This window comes from Balaenoptera physalus (genome assembly GCF_965194825.1).
Source record: "Balaenoptera physalus genome assembly, chromosome: 20".
NCBI classification, from domain to species: domain Eukaryota; kingdom Metazoa; phylum Chordata; class Mammalia; order Artiodactyla; family Balaenopteridae; genus Balaenoptera; species Balaenoptera physalus.
The window spans coordinates 43,119,782-43,139,610 of record NC_138901.1 but is presented as its reverse complement, the minus strand read 5'-3'; the positions used below and the strand labels follow the sequence as shown (position 1 = coordinate 43,139,610).

General features: G+C 41.6%; 2 protein-coding genes across 11 annotated transcripts in view; one reads left to right on the top strand and one right to left on the bottom strand.

Annotated features, from left to right (window-relative positions):
* The window catches only part of TADA2A (transcriptional adaptor 2A), a 44,368-nt gene extending 35,781 nt beyond the window's left edge, over positions 1-8,587 (bottom strand). For 4 of the 7 annotated variants that reach the window (XM_082440072.1, XM_082440073.1, XM_082440074.1 and 1 more), the window contains exon 1: positions 6,152-6,279. Coding sequence is in view for 3 of the 7 variants with exons in the window: in XM_082440069.1 (XP_082296195.1) it covers positions 6,152-6,176 (25 nt within the window). In the remaining 4 variants the exon portion in view is untranslated. Of the gene's footprint in view, positions 1-6,151; positions 6,280-8,466 lie in introns of those variants that run through there. The other 3 variants (XM_082440069.1, XM_082440071.1, XM_082440070.1) reach the window with 1 other exon arrangement.
* A 76-nt stretch (positions 8,588-8,663) lies between these two features.
* The window catches only part of ACACA (acetyl-CoA carboxylase alpha), a 233,139-nt gene continuing 221,973 nt past the window's right edge, over positions 8,664-19,829 (top strand). The window contains exon 1 of one of the 4 annotated variants that reach the window (XR_014257243.1): positions 8,664-9,175. Coding sequence is in view for 2 of the 4 variants with exons in the window: in XM_082439871.1 (XP_082295997.1) it covers positions 9,138-9,175 (38 nt within the window). In the remaining 2 variants the exon portion in view is untranslated. The remainder of the gene's footprint in view (positions 9,176-19,829) is intronic. The other 3 variants (XM_082439871.1, XM_082439870.1, XM_082439874.1) reach the window with 3 other exon arrangements.

The window sequence follows — 19,829 nt, the reverse complement described above, 5'->3', positions numbered from 1 at the left end:
CCACTATGGGGAACACTATGGAGGTTCCTTAAAAAACTAAAAATAGAACTACCATACGACCCAGCAATCCCACTACTGGGCATATACTCTGAGAAAACCATAATTCAAAAAGAGTCATGTACCACAATGTTCATTGCAGCTCTGTTTACAATAGCCAGGGCATGGAAGCAACCTAAGTGTCCATCGACAGTTGAATGGATAAAGAAGATGATGTGGCACATATATACAATGGAATATTACTCAGCCATAAAAAGAAACGAAAGTGAGTTATTTGTAGTGAGGTGGATGGACCTAGAGTCTGTCATACAGAGTGAACTAAGTCAGAAAGAGAAAAATACCGTATGCTAACACATATAGAATCTAAAAAAAAAAAAAAAAAAGGTTCTGAAGAACCTAGGGGTAGGACAGGAATAAAGACGCAGACGTAGAGGATGGACTTGAGGACACAGGGAGGGGAAAGGGTAAGGTGGGACGAAGTGAGAGAGTAATATGGACATATATACACTACCAAATGTAAAATAGCTAGCTACTGGGAAGCAGCTGCTTAGCACAGGGAGATCAGCTTGGTGCTTTGTGACCACCTAGAGGGGTGGGATAGGGAGGATGGGAGGGAGACACAAGAAGAAGGAGATATGGGGATATATGTGTATGTATAGCTGATTCACTTTGTTATAAAGCAGAAACTAACACACCACTGTAAAGCAATTATACTCCAATAAAGATGTTAAAAAAAAAGATATATTTTGTAAAAATCCAATTTATAGTTTCAAAAATTTTAGACAATAAAAAGTATAAAGTATAAGTCATCCTCTATTAACATTCTGATTTCCAGCCCTTCTTCTACGTACGTGTGTGTATATTTTAACAAAAGTGGGATACCACACATTTTATAGTCTGTTTTTTCACTTGATAATATATTGTCAACATCTTTCACGATGGTACACATAGATCTTCCTCACTCTTTTTAATGGATGAATAATAGTCCATTATATCTATTTAATCGAACCCAATGGTTTTCAACTGCCTCTTAGGAAGGCATTATGGAAATCTGAGGAGATGCTTTTTTGTTGCCACAGTGACTAGGGAGCACTACTGGCACTTAGCAGGCTGGGATCAGGGGTGCTAGATATCCTTCAACACTCAAGATATTCCTACACAACAAAGAATTGGCCAGTCTCCTGCACAACTTTCAAATGTCCCACCAGACGTTCAAGTAGGTGAAAACTTGCTCATAATTACATGAGCTGGAACATAATTCCATACTAAAGAAAACAAAATGTTTTTGACAGTTTTAATATGTATTGAATTTTCCAGGAAGGAAACTGCATACGTCAAGAGGAGATTTTACCTTGTTTTGTTCAGAACTTTACTAAGAGTTATTCAAGCTTGTGGTATTTGAGTCACCAATACAACACACGTGAATCACTGTGCATCTGCAGTTGTAATATGCTCAGTGATTTGACTTATGGGTACAAGCATCTGACTAAAGGCATTATGTTTTCCACTGTAATGTCTAAACATATTGATACATATTATTATAAATTACATTCTTTATTACAAATTACTTCTCTTTTATTTATCTTCTATAGTATAGTTAGGGCATTATTATTTTTTTAAATTAATTAATTAATTTATTTATTTTTGGCTGTGTTGGGTCTTCGTTGCTGTGCACGGGCTTTATCTCGTTGCGGCGAGTGGGGGCTACTCTTCATTGTGGTGTGCGGGCTTCTCACTGAGATGGCTTCTCTTGTTGCGGAGCACAGGCTCTAGGCGCTCGGGCTTCAGTGGTTGTGGCTCGCGGGCTTACAGCACAGGCTCAGTAGTTGTGGCGCATGGGCTTAGTTGCTCCGTGGCATGTGAGATCTTCCCGGACCAGGGATTGAACCTGTGTCTCCTGCATTCGCAGGCGGATTTCTTAACCACTGTGCCACCAGGGAAGTCCTAGGGCATTATTTTTATTTCTTTGAAATCATGGGCATAGATATGTTATATTATCTATGCATTTCATTTCCAAATAGCAAAAGGGGCTTTAAAAACATTATAAAAAGAAATCACTGGGTCTCATAAGATTGAGAACCACTAATCTAACCAGTTTCCTATTGGTGGATATTTAAGTTGTTTCCAATTTTTCACTATTATAACAAATGCTGAGATCAACGTTCCTGTACACATAACAGTTCACATTTTGTTCCTCAGGATTTCTATTTTCCTAGAACTAGAACTGTTGAGTGTACGGAGGGTTTCTAATACACATAGCCAAACTGTCCTTCACAAAGGATTCCAGAACTTTTCTGTAACCTAGGAGGGAACGACTTTTTACCATCATTCAAACTTCAGAGGCAATAAAAGAGTAATAAATTTGACTAAACAAAACAAACAAAAAGCTCTTTTTTGGCAAAAAACACCATAAGCAAAGTTAAAAAGCAAATAAACTAGAAGAAAATACTTGTAAACATGTCACAGATAAAGGGCTAACATCTTTAACATAGAAAGAACTTTTAAAAATTGAGAGGAAAAAAAAAAGACCAAAAATCCTACCATGAAAGTCACGAAGAGATAATTAGGTAAAAAAGTGAGAGATAAAATGGACCTTAAACATGAAAAGACATTCAACTTCACTCATAATAAGAGAAATCTACACTGAGATATAAGTTCTTACCCATCAGATTGGCAAAACTTCAAAAGCTTGATAATATACTTTCTTAAGAAGACTGTGGGGAAATAGGCATCCTCATATATTGCTGATGGGAATGCAAAATGGCACAACTTCTATAGAAGGGAATTTAGCAGTATCTAAATAAATGCATCCATTTATCTTTGGACCTAGAAATCCCACTTCTAGGAATTTACCCTGAATATACACCTCCAACAATATAAGGTTATGCATTAGAACATTATTTATAACTGCAAAATACTACTTTGATGTCCAAGCACTGGACAGTAGTTGAACAAACTATGGTACAGTCACATAATGGAGTACTATGCAACTATAAAAAATAACAATCTCTATAAAGTAGCATCGTATTTCCAGGAGATACTATTAAGTGAAAAAAACAAGGTGCAAAAGAGCATACATAGTATGCTACCTTTTCAGGAAAAAATTAGGGAAAACAAAAGCAAAAACATATACACATCTGTTTGTCTTTGCAAAAAGAAATAAAGGACAGATAAACTAGAAAACAATGAAGTTGGACACCTACAAAGGGTCGGAGGAGGGAGAATGGAACGGAGTGGAAGAGACCTAGGAAGGAGCAACAATTCTCCAAATACACCTTTTTGCATAGCTTTGACTTTTGGAAGCATACGTATGTTCTACAGATTAGAAAATTAAACCACTAAATATGGGAAGGGAAAACTGAAAGCAGAACGAACAGATGAACCCAAAAGTATTTCAAAGGAATACCACAGCCACAATGAGGAAGGGGAAAAAAAGAACCAATCCAAGTAACTTATGAACATTTAACAACAGACCTTCAGTCTTGGGTGATGCAGAGAATTGCAAACAAATCCTGAACTTGTTGAAGTGGGTCTGTGTTATGTAGTGGTATGCACAGAGCAATTCTGAAATAATTCTGGATGTATTAAAAGACTGAGCAAATGAATAATCGTGCTAATGCTGGGAGCCAGGGTTTTCACTGAGGAAAGGACACACAAACAAGGAATGTGCTGGTGGTGGGGGGACAAGAAAACAGCCTAGGAAGGTGAACTGGAGGTTAGCAGTGTGAACTCACGATTTCTAAGAAAGTGCATCTATGGGTATATGCATGTATATGCGACTATGTACATATACTGGTATATATGTACGTACCGTATACCTACCATGTATTTTCCAGCGCTGTGGGCCAAAAAGGCCCAGATGCCAAGATACTCTAGTAGCAATAAGCAATGGCCATATCTTGGTCTCTAATGTCATTCCTTTCTAAAAGGACCAAGGGCTCCTCAGAGAAGTGGCTGATTCTAGGGCTGGGGCATGGGAGGTAGAAGATGCACCTCGAACATGTAGCCATGCCAGAAAGTAAGGAGATGCTCAAAAAAGCGATGGGGGTGGGGGGAGGGGCATGTCACAAGGTTGCAAGAGCCAGCTTGAAGGGGCTCACAGTGGTCAAATTAGGACAATCTGAGAACCAAAGTAAGTATGATAATGAATTATAAACCATTGAAAATAAAGGAATTCATGCATGCATACTTATAATAAATAAGTGAAACAGGAGGTCTCTTGATTACAGTAGAATGCTAAGTGCTAACTAGTAAATATAGAGAGAGTGCTGGATGCGGGGGAAAAAATCATTTTGCGACCATCGTAGTAAAGACTGGATCAGGCAAAAATCATCAATGGATGCTAACTAGGGAGAAATTCTGATGAGGAACAGGATATTTTATGGCCTGAAAGTGTCTCCTTATGGGTTGCTTATTAGATGCAAGAGAAAAAATAGACATTAAACAGTGAAGAACTCAAACACACACCTTGACTGGGTTTTCAAAATTAACATCGCTAATGAGGAACAGAGCAAGACCAGACAACCCAAATGAGACACCTCTAGTTTTAAAAAGGGGAGAAAGGGGCTGTATTCTTCAAAAGTGTCAATCACTAAAGACAAAGGCTGTGGACATGTTTCAGTTTAAAGGAGGCTAGAGACACAGCAACTTAATGCACGACCTGACCCTTGACTGTATCCTGTATGGGAAAGAAAAAAGACATCGTCAAGGACATTATTGAGTCAGCTGACAAAACTGGAATACAGACGGCAGGTTAGATAAAAGTATTTTATCAGTGCTATACTTACTAAAGTTGGCAACTCTACTGAGGTTAGAATGTACTGAAGTTAGAAGAGAATAGCCCTAGTCTCAGGAAATAAACACTAAAGTACTTAGGGGCCATGATGTATGTCCCTAAGCCTCAAATGATTCTGAAAAAAAAATATGGGGTATGTATATCTACTTATAAATACATATATATGTAAATAAATATGTATATTTATAGATAGAGAACTATGCAAAGAGTAAAAGGTTTACAAAAGGTGTATGGATATTCTTTGTACTATTCTTATTCTTCCAACTTTCCTGTAAGTTTGAAATTATTTCCAAATAAAATTTTTAAAGTTTAGCTTAAAAATATTAAAATTTTTTTTTTAATTTTTAATTATTTTGAAAAGGGGGAGAGAGTGGTTTCAGTTTATACTCCCAGCATGGGGACAATTCATTTAAGCTCTTTCTCTGTGTGAAAAATGAAAGATCTGAACTAGATGTATTGGAAGACTCCATTCTGTCCTAAATATATATAGGGAGTCTGATGAGAGAGTAAATTAGAGCCCCTTTAAGAAACTGCTGAGGGACTTCCCTGGTGGTCCAGTGGGTAAGACTCGGCGCTCCCAATGCAGGGGGCCCGGGTTCAATCCCTGGTCCGCATGCATGCCACAACTAAGAGTCTGCGTCCCACAACTAAAAGGTCCCGCGTGCTGCAACTAAGACCTGGCGCAGCCAAAAGCAAAATAAGTAAATGGAAGGAAGGAAGGAAGGGAGGGAGGGAGGGAGGAAGAAAGAAAGAAACTGCTGAGGAGGATACACCCCAAAAGTGACTTTCTGATTCTTCTCATTGGGACACTACTAACATCTAACAATGGATTTCTATTTCTGCCAAATCTCTTATCTTCAGAAGAAAAGAAAAAGTGTATTTTTTCCTCCATAGTTGTGGCTGCCTGGATTTACTTCACATGTCCGCCATAAATCTCTGCACCATTACTGTACTATAATTTACTCTTAGAATACAAGTGCCAAAAAAGCAGGGGCAGGAGCATTTCCTTTATTCTACCACTGACATTATTTCTTACCAAGGCACCTGAAATATGTTACTGATTCTAAAGAGAAATTCAACTGCTTTTTTAAGTCGAACTACGGGTTAATCATATTATGCACGGTCCACCTGTGCTTAATTTTCTTATAAGACCTTCAGTGTCATGTGTTTGTGGTCATGTGTTCAGTTTTCTATCATGTGTTCAGTAGTAGTGGTTGATTTTATTTTGATTTGATACTCATTCCTTTCGGATCAGATTCGCATGGCTTCATCTTCAAAGTGTTTATTTTTTTTCTTTGATCAATTTCCACTTCAGTTTGCTATTAATATTCACCTGGGACTTGTTCCCATGGTACTTACTGCTAAAGGAACTCAAACGGTCCATTCCCCAGTTGGCAAAGACTGCTGCTTTGATCTTCCTCAATGTAGGGCTCCTTCAAGGAGATTTCAGAACTGGCCAACACAGACACCAAAGCTGACGACCCCCCCTATAAACAAACAAAAGTGGCACGTGGATGAGGAAATACTTTAAAGGGACAAGATAAAGAGAACATAATGCAACTTACTCAACTGTACCACATCCTAGCTTTGTAAGGCTAAGCAAATTAGTTTATCTCTACAAGCTTGTTCCCTTCTCTGTAAAATGGATATGATACAATCATATCTACCTTCTAGAGTTGTCGAAGATTAAATATCAAAATCCATACAGATAATGTACCATAGTGCCTGGCCCATAGTAAGTCCTCTACAAAGGCTACATATCTCTAATAAACAACAACTGATTTTCTCTGCCCGGCCTCACTTTTCTCCTTAGCCCCCTTTCCTTTGGGAAACTGACTCTCCCACATTTCATATGTCTTTCGTGGGGTTGCGAATCCCAATATTCCATCCCCCAGCCCCACAGCAGCTAAAGCAACCAGATCTGTTCTTACCGAAAGCTGAATCTTGAGTAAGGTATCCAAGGACAGAGGGCAGATTAGAGCTCATTCACTAGCCAAAGAATCTGGTCTGAGAGATCTGGCTCTTGAGATCCCCATCCCCAAGGGTAGCCCAATGGTTTAGGTTGGTTTGTTTGTTTTTTCTCATTTCTCTATCTTTCCAGTAATACTTTAATCTGAATGAACGTCTATTACTAGAAAACTAAGGAATCCTATCTATTACAACGTACATTTTGTTCACTAATTTATTCTTTGAACAGCTATTTAATAGGTATGTACTATATACAAAGTTATCTTTTTGAAGACATAAATGAACTCATATTTCACACTAAGCCATGAAAACATCCCTTCTCCCTCTATACTCCCATATCTTTTTATCTATCTCTTTTTTGGGCATTTTTCACATTCCACTTTGTGAGAATCACTTCTGAATGCGTATTTTCCCCATTTCTAGACTAAATGAAAGCAGGGACTACATCAAATACAAATTTGTATGTCTTAAAGTACCAAGCACAGTGCTAAGAAGAAAGAACTCAATAAACACAAATGTAGTGGACAAATGTTAATTCTACAAAAAGGTTAGTTCATCTTTAGTTCTCCTGCAGTGACTTCTTTCACCTGATAGTTTTCGCTTGGGGAATAATTCATCATTAACTGTATGGGACACCCACATAAAACTGTCAATGAACTTGTCTTTTCCAGGATGAACTTGAGTGGTTATCCCTCTGCTCTGGTCCCAGGAAAATGAGTTTGAAGAAAAGTGTGCTTAGTAAGGGGTATTATGCACTCAATAATGAAATAATGGCCATTTACTGAATATTTCTCATATGCCAGGTACTGTGGTATCACTGTATGTGGATTGTCTCTGAATCCTTACAACCTTCTGAGGCATGCTGCTTTTTCAAGAAGGGAAAGGAATCTCTGAAAGACTGTCACTTGCACAATGTCTTACAGTTAGTGAACAGCAGCGTCACTTCAACAGAGGTTAGTAGAGATGGTCAAGTAAAGGATGTATACAGTCTCATACACTCCACGTTGTAAGCGCAATATTGCAATAAGCGGAATCTTCTTTTTTCCTCTTTCTTCACACAAGAGACATTTCTGACGCTAACATCCATGAAAGGATGGATGCTAGTTCCACATTAACATTTGCCAAATTCCAAGAAGTTACTGGGAGGAGGAGGGAAGGAACGTGAAGAGCATTCGATGTGGTGCAGAGGACAGGCACACGCTTGGGAGTTTTGCGGACAAGATTCGAAGCCTCACTTCGTTTCTTATTAACCGTGTGATCTCGGGCAAGTCATTCTACTGGAGCCTCAGACCACCTCACCTCTAAAACAGACCCGAAATATCTACTTGGAAGGCCTACTTGAAAACAAGGGGTAACGTCAACCAGGGTCTGCTAAGAGCGGGATTTCGCGTTCCCCTGCAGCAGAGACAGGAATACCCAGGCTGGGACCCAGCGGGGCCGCCCAGGGGGCGGGGCACGGCAGACCGCGAAGGGGCGGGGCCCCAGGGCTCAGGCCCGCCCCACGCCGCCCTCCCCCACTGCGCGGCGTGGCCCGCGCCTCGCGCCCGCCCGCCCCCTCGCCCCACTCGCCCTCCTCGCCGCCGATGCCGCCGGGGCCCGCAGTCCGCCCCCAACCCCGCTGCACCTCACGATCCCCGCCTCGCCCTTGTCCCGAGACAGGGGCTCGCGCCCCGCCGCCGCCCGCCCTGCAGCGCCTCGTGCCTCACCTTATTTCGTTCCCCTCCTCCGCGCCGAGGAAACGCCAGCTGCGCGCGCGCCCTAAGCTTGCGTGCTCGCTCTCGCGCGGCGCAGGCGAGAGCGGGCCGCGCGCTCGCCGCCTCCGCCCAGTCCCCGCCCCGGCCGTCGCGGCCTCGCCGCGTGCCGCGCATCCACGGCCGCCCCTCCCTCGGTCCCCGACCCGGCCATAGCCGCGCTCTAGCGTCTGGCTTCTGGCGGAGGTCTTGGAGGTTGGGCCTTTAAGCAGCTTGTCTGAGTTTTGAGTCGGACCAGTAATCATTTTTCCCTGGGGGCGCGTTGCTGGTTGCCGCAGGCTTGCCGGTTCGTGGTGCCGTTTGAACCGCTCCAGAGTGCGGTGAGCTGGAGCGGGCCGGTACTGCCCCGCCTTTGTGTTTTCTAACATTCCCACCCCTCACCTCTGTTGCAGCCTCGAACAAAATCGAGGCTGAGGGACTGGGCCCAAGGACGGCGAGCGGTGGTCGCCTCTCGAAGCCGGGTCCTGCAGTGCTGCTCATGGATTAACGAGGCTGCCTGAATGGTTTAAGGGTTCACAGGGTACGTTTGATTCAGATGCTTCTGGAACGTCGAAATTACCTTCTTTGGAGAGAACCATCCCCTCTTTGGGCTTCAGGGGCCCAGATTGAGGCGCAATGATGAGAGGATGTGGTGGTCCACTCTGATGTCAATCTTGAGGGCTAGGTATGTCCCAACATCTCTTGTTACTACTAATTATTATAATAGCTGCCATTTGTCGAGTATTTTCTGCATGCCAGGCATTGTACAAAGGAGGTTACATACATGGTCCCGTTTCATCTTCAAAAACAACCTTATGGGGTAGACACTAATTATTATCGTCCCCATTTTCCAGGTGAAAACCTTTAGACTCTGCCTTGTGAACAACTTGGGATCACACTGCTAGACCGTGTTGGGGAAGGGGATTCAAACAGTAGTTTAGCTTAACCATCATGCTAATACATCTATTTAGAAGTCTTTCTTTCATAAATTTGCCCAACCTCTTATAGAATTCACTTACACTTTATGCATGTGTAGCTTCTTTACTCATTTTTTAGTATCTGAGTCATAAAAGTTCATACTAAAAAAAAAAAAAGTCAGCATATTTGCATGAGTAAAAATAATGTGAAAACCAGCTCCCACCATGATAATTACCATTTTGCTATACATTCTTCTAGATATTTTTCTATGCTTCATGTCAATAAATTTAGAGGAGTTTTACATTTGATGTATTCTGAAAATCTGTTCATTTATCAAATATTTGATGAGAAGAGTGTTCTAGGTGCTGGGAATTCAGCTGTGAATAAAACAAAGTTTCTGTCTCATAATAAGGGGGCAGATTGACATTAAGCAATACACATAATATATTACTAAATAATAGCTAATGCCCAGTAATGTGGCAAATTTTAAAAAAAATTAGGAGAAAGGGGATGCTTTATTAGATGGGGTAGACAAGGATGTCCTCTTAATTGTAAGCAGAAATCTAATCATTAAATGAGGGAGGCAGCTGTGTGGATTTCTAGAGAGCAACTGTTCCAGGAGAAAAGAAATGGCAATTAAAATAGCCCGACTGCTTGGCATGTTGGAGAAGAAGCAAGGAGAGCAGTGAGGCTGTAGCACAGCAAATTAAAGCAATAAGTTGGGTAACAGGCAGAAGCCAGATTGTGTATCTGGTAAGCCATGTGGGACTTTAGATTTTATTAGAATGTAATAGAATACCATGGAAGGGTTGAGAGCAAAGGAATAATCAGCTTTGTTTTAAAAGGATCACTCTGGCAGTTGTGTGGAGAATAGATAGTAGAAACATAAAAATTGCCCTTTAAATCATTAATCGTCCAGCAGTTGTTCAACAGGTAGTTTATGAACATTGATGTTTCAGCTACACCTGTACAATACCTTCACCTCCACAAACAGAAAATGGGGTCAAACCTTTAGGACTTATCTTCATGTCTTTCTTATCTAAACTGAAAGTTTTTGAGTCTGGCTAGGGCGTATATCCAGATCTGACATCACGATTGTCAACAAACTGAATATGAGTCACCAGTGTTGTACTGTTGTGGAAAAACAGTCCCACATAATACTGGGATCTCTTCATTAAAAACACAGCATTCAAGCACCTGGAAATTACCCTTCCTCTTCAATTGATGTTAGGCCCTCATTAGAATTCGAAGCCCCAATTTAGTCATTCATTGTGCTTAAGAAAGATGTGGAGAAATGAAAACGCACTGTGAGGGTAAGGGTAACAGTGATTAGGCAGTGCTTTTCTGGGTTTTTGCCTTCAGCAATGTGGTGGCATCAGGCAAATCTGGAGGAGAAATTAAAGGTCTGTCTCAGATACCTGTTTTGCAATCTGAGTGGAAATGACATAAATGAATTTAGAGCTCAGAGGAGAGGTCAGGGCTAAAATGTTATAACCATATTAGAATTGTTTCTTTGGATGTGTGTCTTCTTTGTAACCTCAGTGCCCAGAAGTGCATCCTGGACAGATATTTGCAAAATGAGCAGGTAAAGGCAAAGGTGTGGATGAAGTCACTCAGGCAAGGAAAAGAGAAGATGTCCAGGCTCTATAATGTGGCTGCCATTGAGTGTGTCCAGATATCCCCACAGGCTCCCCTTCAGCTGCTTAGCTGCTGTGGTTAGAACCAGAAGTGCAGTTTCTGAGCCTTCCTCCCAGTGGAAATGACTATCTGCCATTTCTAGTTACTTACTATGTCCTGAGTACTGAAAGACTTTATAAACTTTACCTCGTCTAATATTTATTTTTCCTGTATCTGAAGTGGTTCTTTGTAGTTTGGTATACAAATATTTTTACATTTTAAAAAAATTTTTTAATTAATTTGTTTTTAAAATTTATTTATTTATTTTTGGCTGCGTTGGGTCTTCGTTGCTGAGTGCGGGCTTTCTCTAGTTGCGGCGAGCGGAGGCTACTCTTCCTTTTGGTGTGCGAGCTTCTCATTGCAGTGGCTTATCTTGTTGCAGAGCACGGGCTCTAGGCATATGGGCTTCAGTAGTTGTGGCACATGGGCTCAGTAGTTGTAGCTCACGGGCTCTAGAGTGCAGGCTCAGTAGTTGTGGCGCACAGGCTTAGTTGCTCCGCGACATGTGGGATCTTCCCGGACCAGGGAATCGAACCCATGTCCCCTGCATTGGCAGGCGGATTCTTAACCACTGCGCCACCAGGGAAGTCCCTTGGTATACAAATAGATAAAAACAAAAAGTCTAAAAGTCTAGCCATGCCTTCTAGGTTTCAACTTCCTCCCCTTTAAACTCTAAGGTAACCCCAGTCAATGTAAATTAGCCAGAGATTTATGTCTGGGAGCAGAGCCCTTTGCTTTGCCAATTACAGTGTCTCTTAAAGGCAAGGAGTTTCCTGTGATGCACTCAGTAGAGAGGGCTTCATGCCACAAAAGGCCTGAGCCTCAAGGATTGCAGCTCTTAGGGCTCAGCCCCTTGAGTTCACACAGTAAGGCACTTTCACAGAAGCCCAGGGTCCACCATGGTCCAGCTCAGGACTGGTTCCAGCCTCCTCAGCCTCTGTTGCTGTCTCTTGCATTCAGAAGCATTGCCATCCTCTTGTCCCCATTCACTGCCCCCCCCTCCATATCTTTCTCCTTTTGTGGCCACCCTAGTCAAAGGAGATAGGAAATCAATTCTTTTCTTTCCAGGAGTTTCCTAGATTGCTCTTTTAACTTGATCAACCTCAACCATGACCAGTCTGCAGAGGAAGGGTTGAAGTACTCTTGCTAAGCTACTTAAAGAAATGTAAGGTCTACATATAGCTATTTCTCCACACAGTGGCTTGACTGGAGTGCTTCTGCATAAGTAAGAGGGCCCTAAACATCTCAGAGATGAACAAGAGGGGGAAAAATTCTGCTAAAGGACCTTACTGCATCCCATTTTACAGATAAGGAAAAACGAGGCTCCGAGAGGTAAAACCACTTGCCCTAAGTCATTCAGTTACTAGGTAGTACAGCCAGAATTAAAATCAGGTCTGTCCAAATGTAACTAATAAACTCCCTCTGGCTATTCAAAGTGAAAAGTTAGCAAGTATTAGGATTTTCATAATGCCATGGCCATTATGCCAAATTTTCATGAATCCAGCCCTTTGCTACCCATCTCCTCTGCCTCTTCCTCACCTTACTGAGTTTTTTCTTTTTGGCCGCACCGCACGGCTTGTGGGATCTTAGTTCCCCGACCAGGGATCGAACCCAGGCCCCGGCAGTGAGAGTGCTGAGTCCTAACCACTGGACTGCCAGAGAATTCCCTCACTGACTTCTTATTGATCTCCACAAAGCGCAGGATGTCTTTCTGTTGAAACAGCAGGCTTGGGGTAGAATCTAAGAGTTAGGTGAACCAGGAATGTATTGTTGCTGAGTGACTCCTGTTATCAGGAAAATTTTAAATGCCTGCTAGGCAGCCTGACTGCATGCCTTTCAGCCTGATGAACGAGGCCTCCACCTTTTGACCTTAAAAACAGGCTCCTAAAGTATTTTGCATCATATGATGACAGGCAGTCTATACTCTTTTGCAACCAACAAGTGCCTAGTAAGTGTTTGAAATATGAATTGTAAGAAACCTGGCCCAGTTTAATATAATTGAAAAAGTATGTACTTTGAAGCCTTTCCCGAATTTGAATCCTAACTACCTTCAAGAATTTAGCAAACTATTATCTTTCTGTGTCTCTTTTCTCCTCTTACGTAAAATGAAAATAATAATACCTAATTTATAAGAGTTTTATAAGGATATGATGATGTATGTGTAGTACCTAGTTCATGGTGGGAGTCAAATAAATTATAATGTAGTTTTAATTTTAATTCTAGAAGTGCTTCACAGTATGACCTTGGGGCTTGCTTAGAAATGTTCTAGGCTAGGTTGGCCAGTGCTCAGCATTGGAATATTTTCATTATTTTAACCAAGAACTACCTACTGGAAACCTGTAGGCTTCCAAAACACCAAATTAAACAGAATTTTCTTTTGCTACCTGCTTCTTTAGCACCTTCCTCACTATAAAAAACTAAAGAGAGTGTACATTATCTCACAGGTCATAGAGCAAATGCATAGTTGCAATCAAGGATGAATAATCCAGGCTTACGTCAAATAAATGCAGGACACGCTCAGGAGCTCTGTCTCATTTAATTGATGTAAATAGTGAACAGACTTATGCATTATGAACAATTAATTGTAAGACTGTTCTATAGAGTGCTATTGTAATCAAATAAAACTTACAAGGTTAATCTGATGCATATTTAATGATATATGTAATTGTTATTGTGCTGCATGATAATCAGGCCTTAAATGTTAAGCTGTTTACATAAATGGCTGTAACTGGTTATTTTTACACAGCCAAACACATTTTTTAGTGTTTACTCACTTTACTAATTTTCTGGAATCTATAATCATGCCAAGGACAGCAGTTTTCTCTGAAGCCCTTTACTATTTAATCATGCGCTCACACACACATGAGCACACTCTTCAAAATGACACAGCAGTGTTGTCTCCCAACTTGGCACTAAAAACAGCTACTGTGCAAGGCTCTACTGTGCAAGGCTACTGTGCAAGACAGATTCAGGGGCTGTGGTAGTTCAGACCCGTGAGATGCTCCCTGGCCTACCTGTTTCCCAGAGTTACTTTAGCAGGAGACAAAACTTTTATTATTGTACATGGTAGATGTGCTTTATGTGTTAGCTCTTATTATTATCTACAGTTAGAGATAAAAGGCTTAAAATTAATCCACCAGGAAGAACAAATATGTTGGAGTGAAAGGATTTCATGGAAAGTATAGATACGGGAATCAGATGATTTCCTTTAGATGGGAAGGAGGGAGCTAAAAGGGTAAACAGTGATACCACAGCGGAAAGGAGAGGAGGCCAGACAGAAATCTCTAATGTGATGCTGCTCTGGCACATGGACTGTCTATTCTGCCAAAGTTCATCTTCCCTGTACTTAGACAAATAAATACGTTAGGCAAAGGTACTTTATGGCTTACTCTGGAGAGCTGGAAAATAGGCCCAGGAGTTTAGATATTGCTACAGGTTGCACTTCTTTTCAACACCATGGAGTCATTATAAATGCTTAGGAAAGCAATATCTGAATAAATCACTCTGAAATTGAACCTGTGCATTACTTCGCTGGTTTAATTTCAGAATAAGACAATAACAGATACTAGCAGTTTTTTGAGAGCTGCTCATTTCTCTTCCTGCCATAAAGAATTGAATAGGGTTGGAACAGGCTGACAACCCAGCTACCTTATTTTGTCACGTATGTGTTGACAAAGCAGAGTCCTTCAAGGTGGGAGTCCTTGAAGTCCTTCTAAGGAATATGTTCAGTTTCCTGGGACTTTGAAACGTAAGTCCAATAGCTTTTTAGCCATAGAAGTCAAAATGAAAACAGAATCTTAGAGCCAAAAGGCACTCCCAGAGCTTCAGAGCCTGGCAGGTGTTTATTTATGTGTAAATCAGCTTTGAGGAATACGTTTTATATGAGAAACACACTTTTGATTGTAAATGTTTCAGAGACAGAGGATTAGTATTCAGGAATATCGCCAGGAATACAGGACTTCTACAACTCAATAAAAAAGGCTAACAACACAATAGAAAAAAAGGGAGCGGTTATAAGCAAGCAAGAGAAAACCTGAAGGCAAATAAATATATAGAAAGATGCTCAACCTCACCGTTAAGCAGGAAAATGCACATAGGAACAACAATGACGCACTACTTCATAGCCGTCAGACTGGCAAAAATTTTAAAGTCTTGAGATTTCCAAGTTAGGGAGGAGGTGGAACTACAGGGACTCTCTTTACTGCTGGTGAGAATGTATTTGCGACAACCAGTTTGGAGGACTGTATGCAGTCTAGCAAAGTTGATGGTGTATGTACCCTCCAACCCATGAATGCTACTCCTTGGCATATGTCCTAGACATAGACATGTCCAAAAAAGTTCATTGTAGAAGAAATAAATTAAACTGCCGATATTATCACATGTATAGTTTATAAGTCTTCAAAATAGTGTCTCTCACGTTGGTTGTTTGATTCCTCAAGAGAGCAATCAAGACTTTACCCTATAACCTGTGCTGTTTATTCTTCTTTTCCAGTACATTAGGGAGCAGAAGTGACCTGAATAAATCCTTGTCGAATCTTGTGGGCATCATCTTATTCTGTGGAGACCATGACAGTACACCCCTAAACATGTTCTTTGCCACCCTATTTCAAGTATTAGAAAATAGACTTTAAAATAGGACAAAATTTGGCTGCTATGAATTATTTTTTTTCCTTTGGGGCAGTATTACAGGCTTCACATTTGTTTATATTTAATTATTTATATGCACTGCTTTTTTCAGAGGATGACTTTAGCAACTTTAGCCACTGGGTGGCGCAAATTCATAAGAGTCTGGTGAAAGTTTTTGTACTACAGACCGAGGTGCACCAAGTAAAGGAGGGTCAGCCTGTGAAAAGCCTTCTGGAGATTGAAATTTATGTTCTATAGACATGGATTCAAGGAGTGCAGATTAAGAGAAATTTTTTGTATTGGATCACTGGCAAGTCGGGTCAGTGAAAAAGGGAAAGAAAAAGAAGGAAAGGAAAAAAGTGTTGGAAAAAGAAAAGCATTGGAATAAGGAGCAGGAAGAGAAAGATGAAGAGACAAAGAAACATGAGAGAAAAGAATGTAAGTCTAGAGAGATGAATTCAAGTGTTACCAACAGTTGCAGGTTGGGCCCTCATTGGTTTGCATGCCCCCGCTAACCAATAGCAACTTTGATGTAAAAGTAAAGGTTACCTAATTTTCTTCTAGAAAGTCAGTTATGCTACCCTCAGCTATCCATTTAGTGGTATGACATCATCAGTAATTTCTTTGAATGTCTACTATGAGCATGGTGCTTTGTTGAATACAAAGTAATGTAGAGAAATAAAAGTTAACACAGACGGGACAGGCTTCAAGCAGAAGAACTAGGAAGTATACATAAAAAGAGCAACTTGAGGCAGCATGAGGGCCAGGTGTGAACTCTGGGAAAGGAATCCTTTCTGAGAATGCAGGGGAAGAGTGGAGGCAGGAGGGGAGGATCAGAGTGTAAGGGGAGGAAGGCCCATAAGACCATCAGCCTGAACAGGGCAAAACAAAGAAGGGCTCCTGACTGCTAGTCCGAAGTACACATAGCAACTCTTCCTTGGAAAACGGCTAGTTTGGGACATAATGTAGGAAAAGTGCTCTAGGTCAGAATCTACTGGACTGTGCTTAAAGAGTCTCCAAAATAAGAGGGAGGGAGGGAGGGGTGGGGAGAAAAACGTGTAGGGCTAGAACCACCTTAGGTCCCTCTCTGGTTAGTAACCCCTTGCACTAGTCTGGGTGTGCAGAGAAAGAGGGATGCTAGCAGCCTGGTCAGGCCTGTCAGAGACCCAGAGAGGCCTAGGTCACTTTGATTTTTTTTTTAAATTTTATTTATTTATTTTTGGCCGTGTTGGGTCTTCGTTGCTGTGCGTGGGCTTTCTCTAGTTGTGGCGAGCGGGGGCTACTCTTCATTGCGGTGCGTGGGCTTCTCACTGCGGTGCTTCTCTTGTTGCGGAGCATGGGCTCTAGGCACGCGGGCTCAGTAGTTGTGGCATGTGGGCTCAGTAGTTGTGGCTGGCGGGCTTAGTTGCTCCACGGCATGTGGGATCTTCCTAGACCAGGGCTTGAACCCATGTCCCCTGCATTGGCAGGTGGATTCCTAACCACTGCGCCACCAGGGAAGCCCGGTCACTTTGATTGTTGAAATCACAGGTAGATCTTAAAAAATGAAGAAATGGCAAAACAGAAATATAAAATTGTGTATTTTAAGTGCTTCCTTTGAATAAAGTCATGCATTTAACACATGCACAAATACAACTATTTACTGAATGTCATTTTGCAATACCATCAGAAGTTTAAATTGCAGGTGTCTGTGAATGTGCTTTCTCTGCCCTAAGCAACTACCTCCTTTAATCTTTGGGCCTCTCAAAAAGTATTGGGGTGACTCAGCCTCTTAAAAAAGGTAGAATGACTTTCAGTCCTCTCCAGCCTAAGACTTGAAAAAAACACAACTTCATACTTGTGCTAACTGGAAATATGGTAGTAATATATTAGCCAAAAGAGGGAGACAGGTTTAAAATGGTATGAAGAGTATGGTGGTGTTTGTGTAATATATGTATCTTTTTTATGTATATGTGTATATATTTATAATCTGTAAAGAGATACATCGAAGTGTTAATAGTGGTTATCTCTGGGAAGAAGGATTAGCTATAATTTTTTTCTTTTATTCTTTTCACTTTCCAGTATTTTCTTTTTTTTAGAAATTCACGTTCTTTTATTTATTTATTTATTTACTTATGACTGTGTTGGGTCTTCGTTTCTGTGCAAGGGCTTTCTCTAGTTGCGGCAAGTGGGGACCACTCCTCATCGCGGTGCGCGGGCCTCCCACCATCGCGGCCTCTCCCGTTGCGGAGCACAGGCTCCAGACGCGCAGGCTCAGCAATTGTGGCCCACGGGCCCAGTTGCTCCGCGGCATGTGGGATCTTCCCAGACCAGGGCTCGAACCCGTGTCCCCTGCACTGGCAGGCAGACCCTCAACCACTGCGCCACCAGGGAAGCCCTTTCCAGTATTTTCTAAACATTTTGATAATGAGGATGTACTTTAATAATCAGAAAAACAATGTGTGGTAACTTAATGAGAAAGAATTTGCAGTTAAAAACCTTGCTGACTAGTCACTTCCCAGAGGAATAATTGGCTCCCCATAGAAATGGCGTTTTATCAAGTTGAGTCTATAGCTCAGTCTATAGTGGTGACAGGGAGTATTGTGCCCTGCTGTGAAGTGATCTGCAGAGAACGGACTTGAGGACACAGGGCGGGGCAAGCTGGGACAAAGTGAGAGAGTAGCATTGTTATATATACACTACCAAATGTAAAGTGGATGACTAGTGGGAAGCAGCCGCATAGCACAGGGAGATCAGCTCGGTGCTTTGTGACGACCTGGAGGGGTGGGATAGGGAGGGTGGGAGGGAGGCTCAAGAGGGAGGGGATATGGGGATATATGTATACATGTAGCTGATTCACTTTGTTGTACAGCAGAAACTAACAACATTGTAAAGCATTTATACTCCAATAAAGATGAATGAATGAATAAATAAATAAAGAGGATGCCTGTAGGGAAAAAAACAATAAAGGTCACTTCCCAAGGTCCACGTGGGAGTTCTCCCTTCCCTTCTCTTATCTTTTAGTTTCCAAAGATCTCCACTGGTAATTGTTAACTGATTAGGGAGTCAGAAAATCCTCAAAAGGACCTTGCTTTGGCTGGGGAAACAAGTCCCCAAAGCAAAATAAACAATTTCCATTCCATCGGTGAATCTCTATAAAGAAAAATCACTGTACATGTTACCCAAGTTATATTCTTGCAGTAGAGCTAATGAGTGTAGACTCTGCCACAGGTTTTATCGCCTGTTTCTGGATTAAAGGAAAGGACATTCTCTGGTGGATAAAGCCTGGGAAGGTGGGGATGAATGTAGGTATCAGTCCTAGACCAAGAGCTTTAAGTATGGAATGTTTTTAATCATCCTCCCTAGTGGTCTTGAGAAGGAGCGGGGTTTTTTCCACCTATTTCATGGTTAGACTGAGCCACAGATGGCAGGATAAACTGGAGGTGATGCTGTGAATCAGTGGAGGGTGATACTCATTTATTCAAATGCCAGCCTCGGTGGTCTTTCCTCTCCGCCTAGCATATTTTCAAAGCGTGCTCTGTGGAACTTTAGGGCACCTAGAGGACCTCTGGGGCTTCCTTGAAAACTATCATCATCCTTGCTTGGTTCCATCTCTTCTAGGGTCAGCTTGAATATCAAATCAGGGCTTAAGGCTAGATGTTGTACCTTTTTGGACAGTACTTAAAGTGAAAGAAAGGAGGATATGATTTGTATATGTTGTTGTTGTTACCAGAGAATTAAGAAGACAATTACTTAGGAACAGGCACATTTCACCAAAATGAAATGGAATGGTTTCAGACGCATGAAAAGAATCAGGACAACACCCTTTGTATCCCTCATGCCAGTCCCTTTTTCGCTGAAGCTCTGTTTTAAGGTCAGCTGTTGCATGCCACCATCATAATAAAAACATTTCCAAAATGCAGTTTTTAGAACACAGGTTTGAGTAGTAATTTTGAATTTGTAAGATTAGTTGGGGACTTCCCTGGTGGTGCAGTGGTTAAGAATCCGCCTGCCAATGCAGGAAACATGGGTTCAAGCCCTGGTCTGGGAAGATCCCACATGCCGCGGAGCAACTAAGCCCGTGTGCCACAGCTACCGAGCCTGCGCTCTAGAGCCCACGAGCCACAAGTAGTGATCTC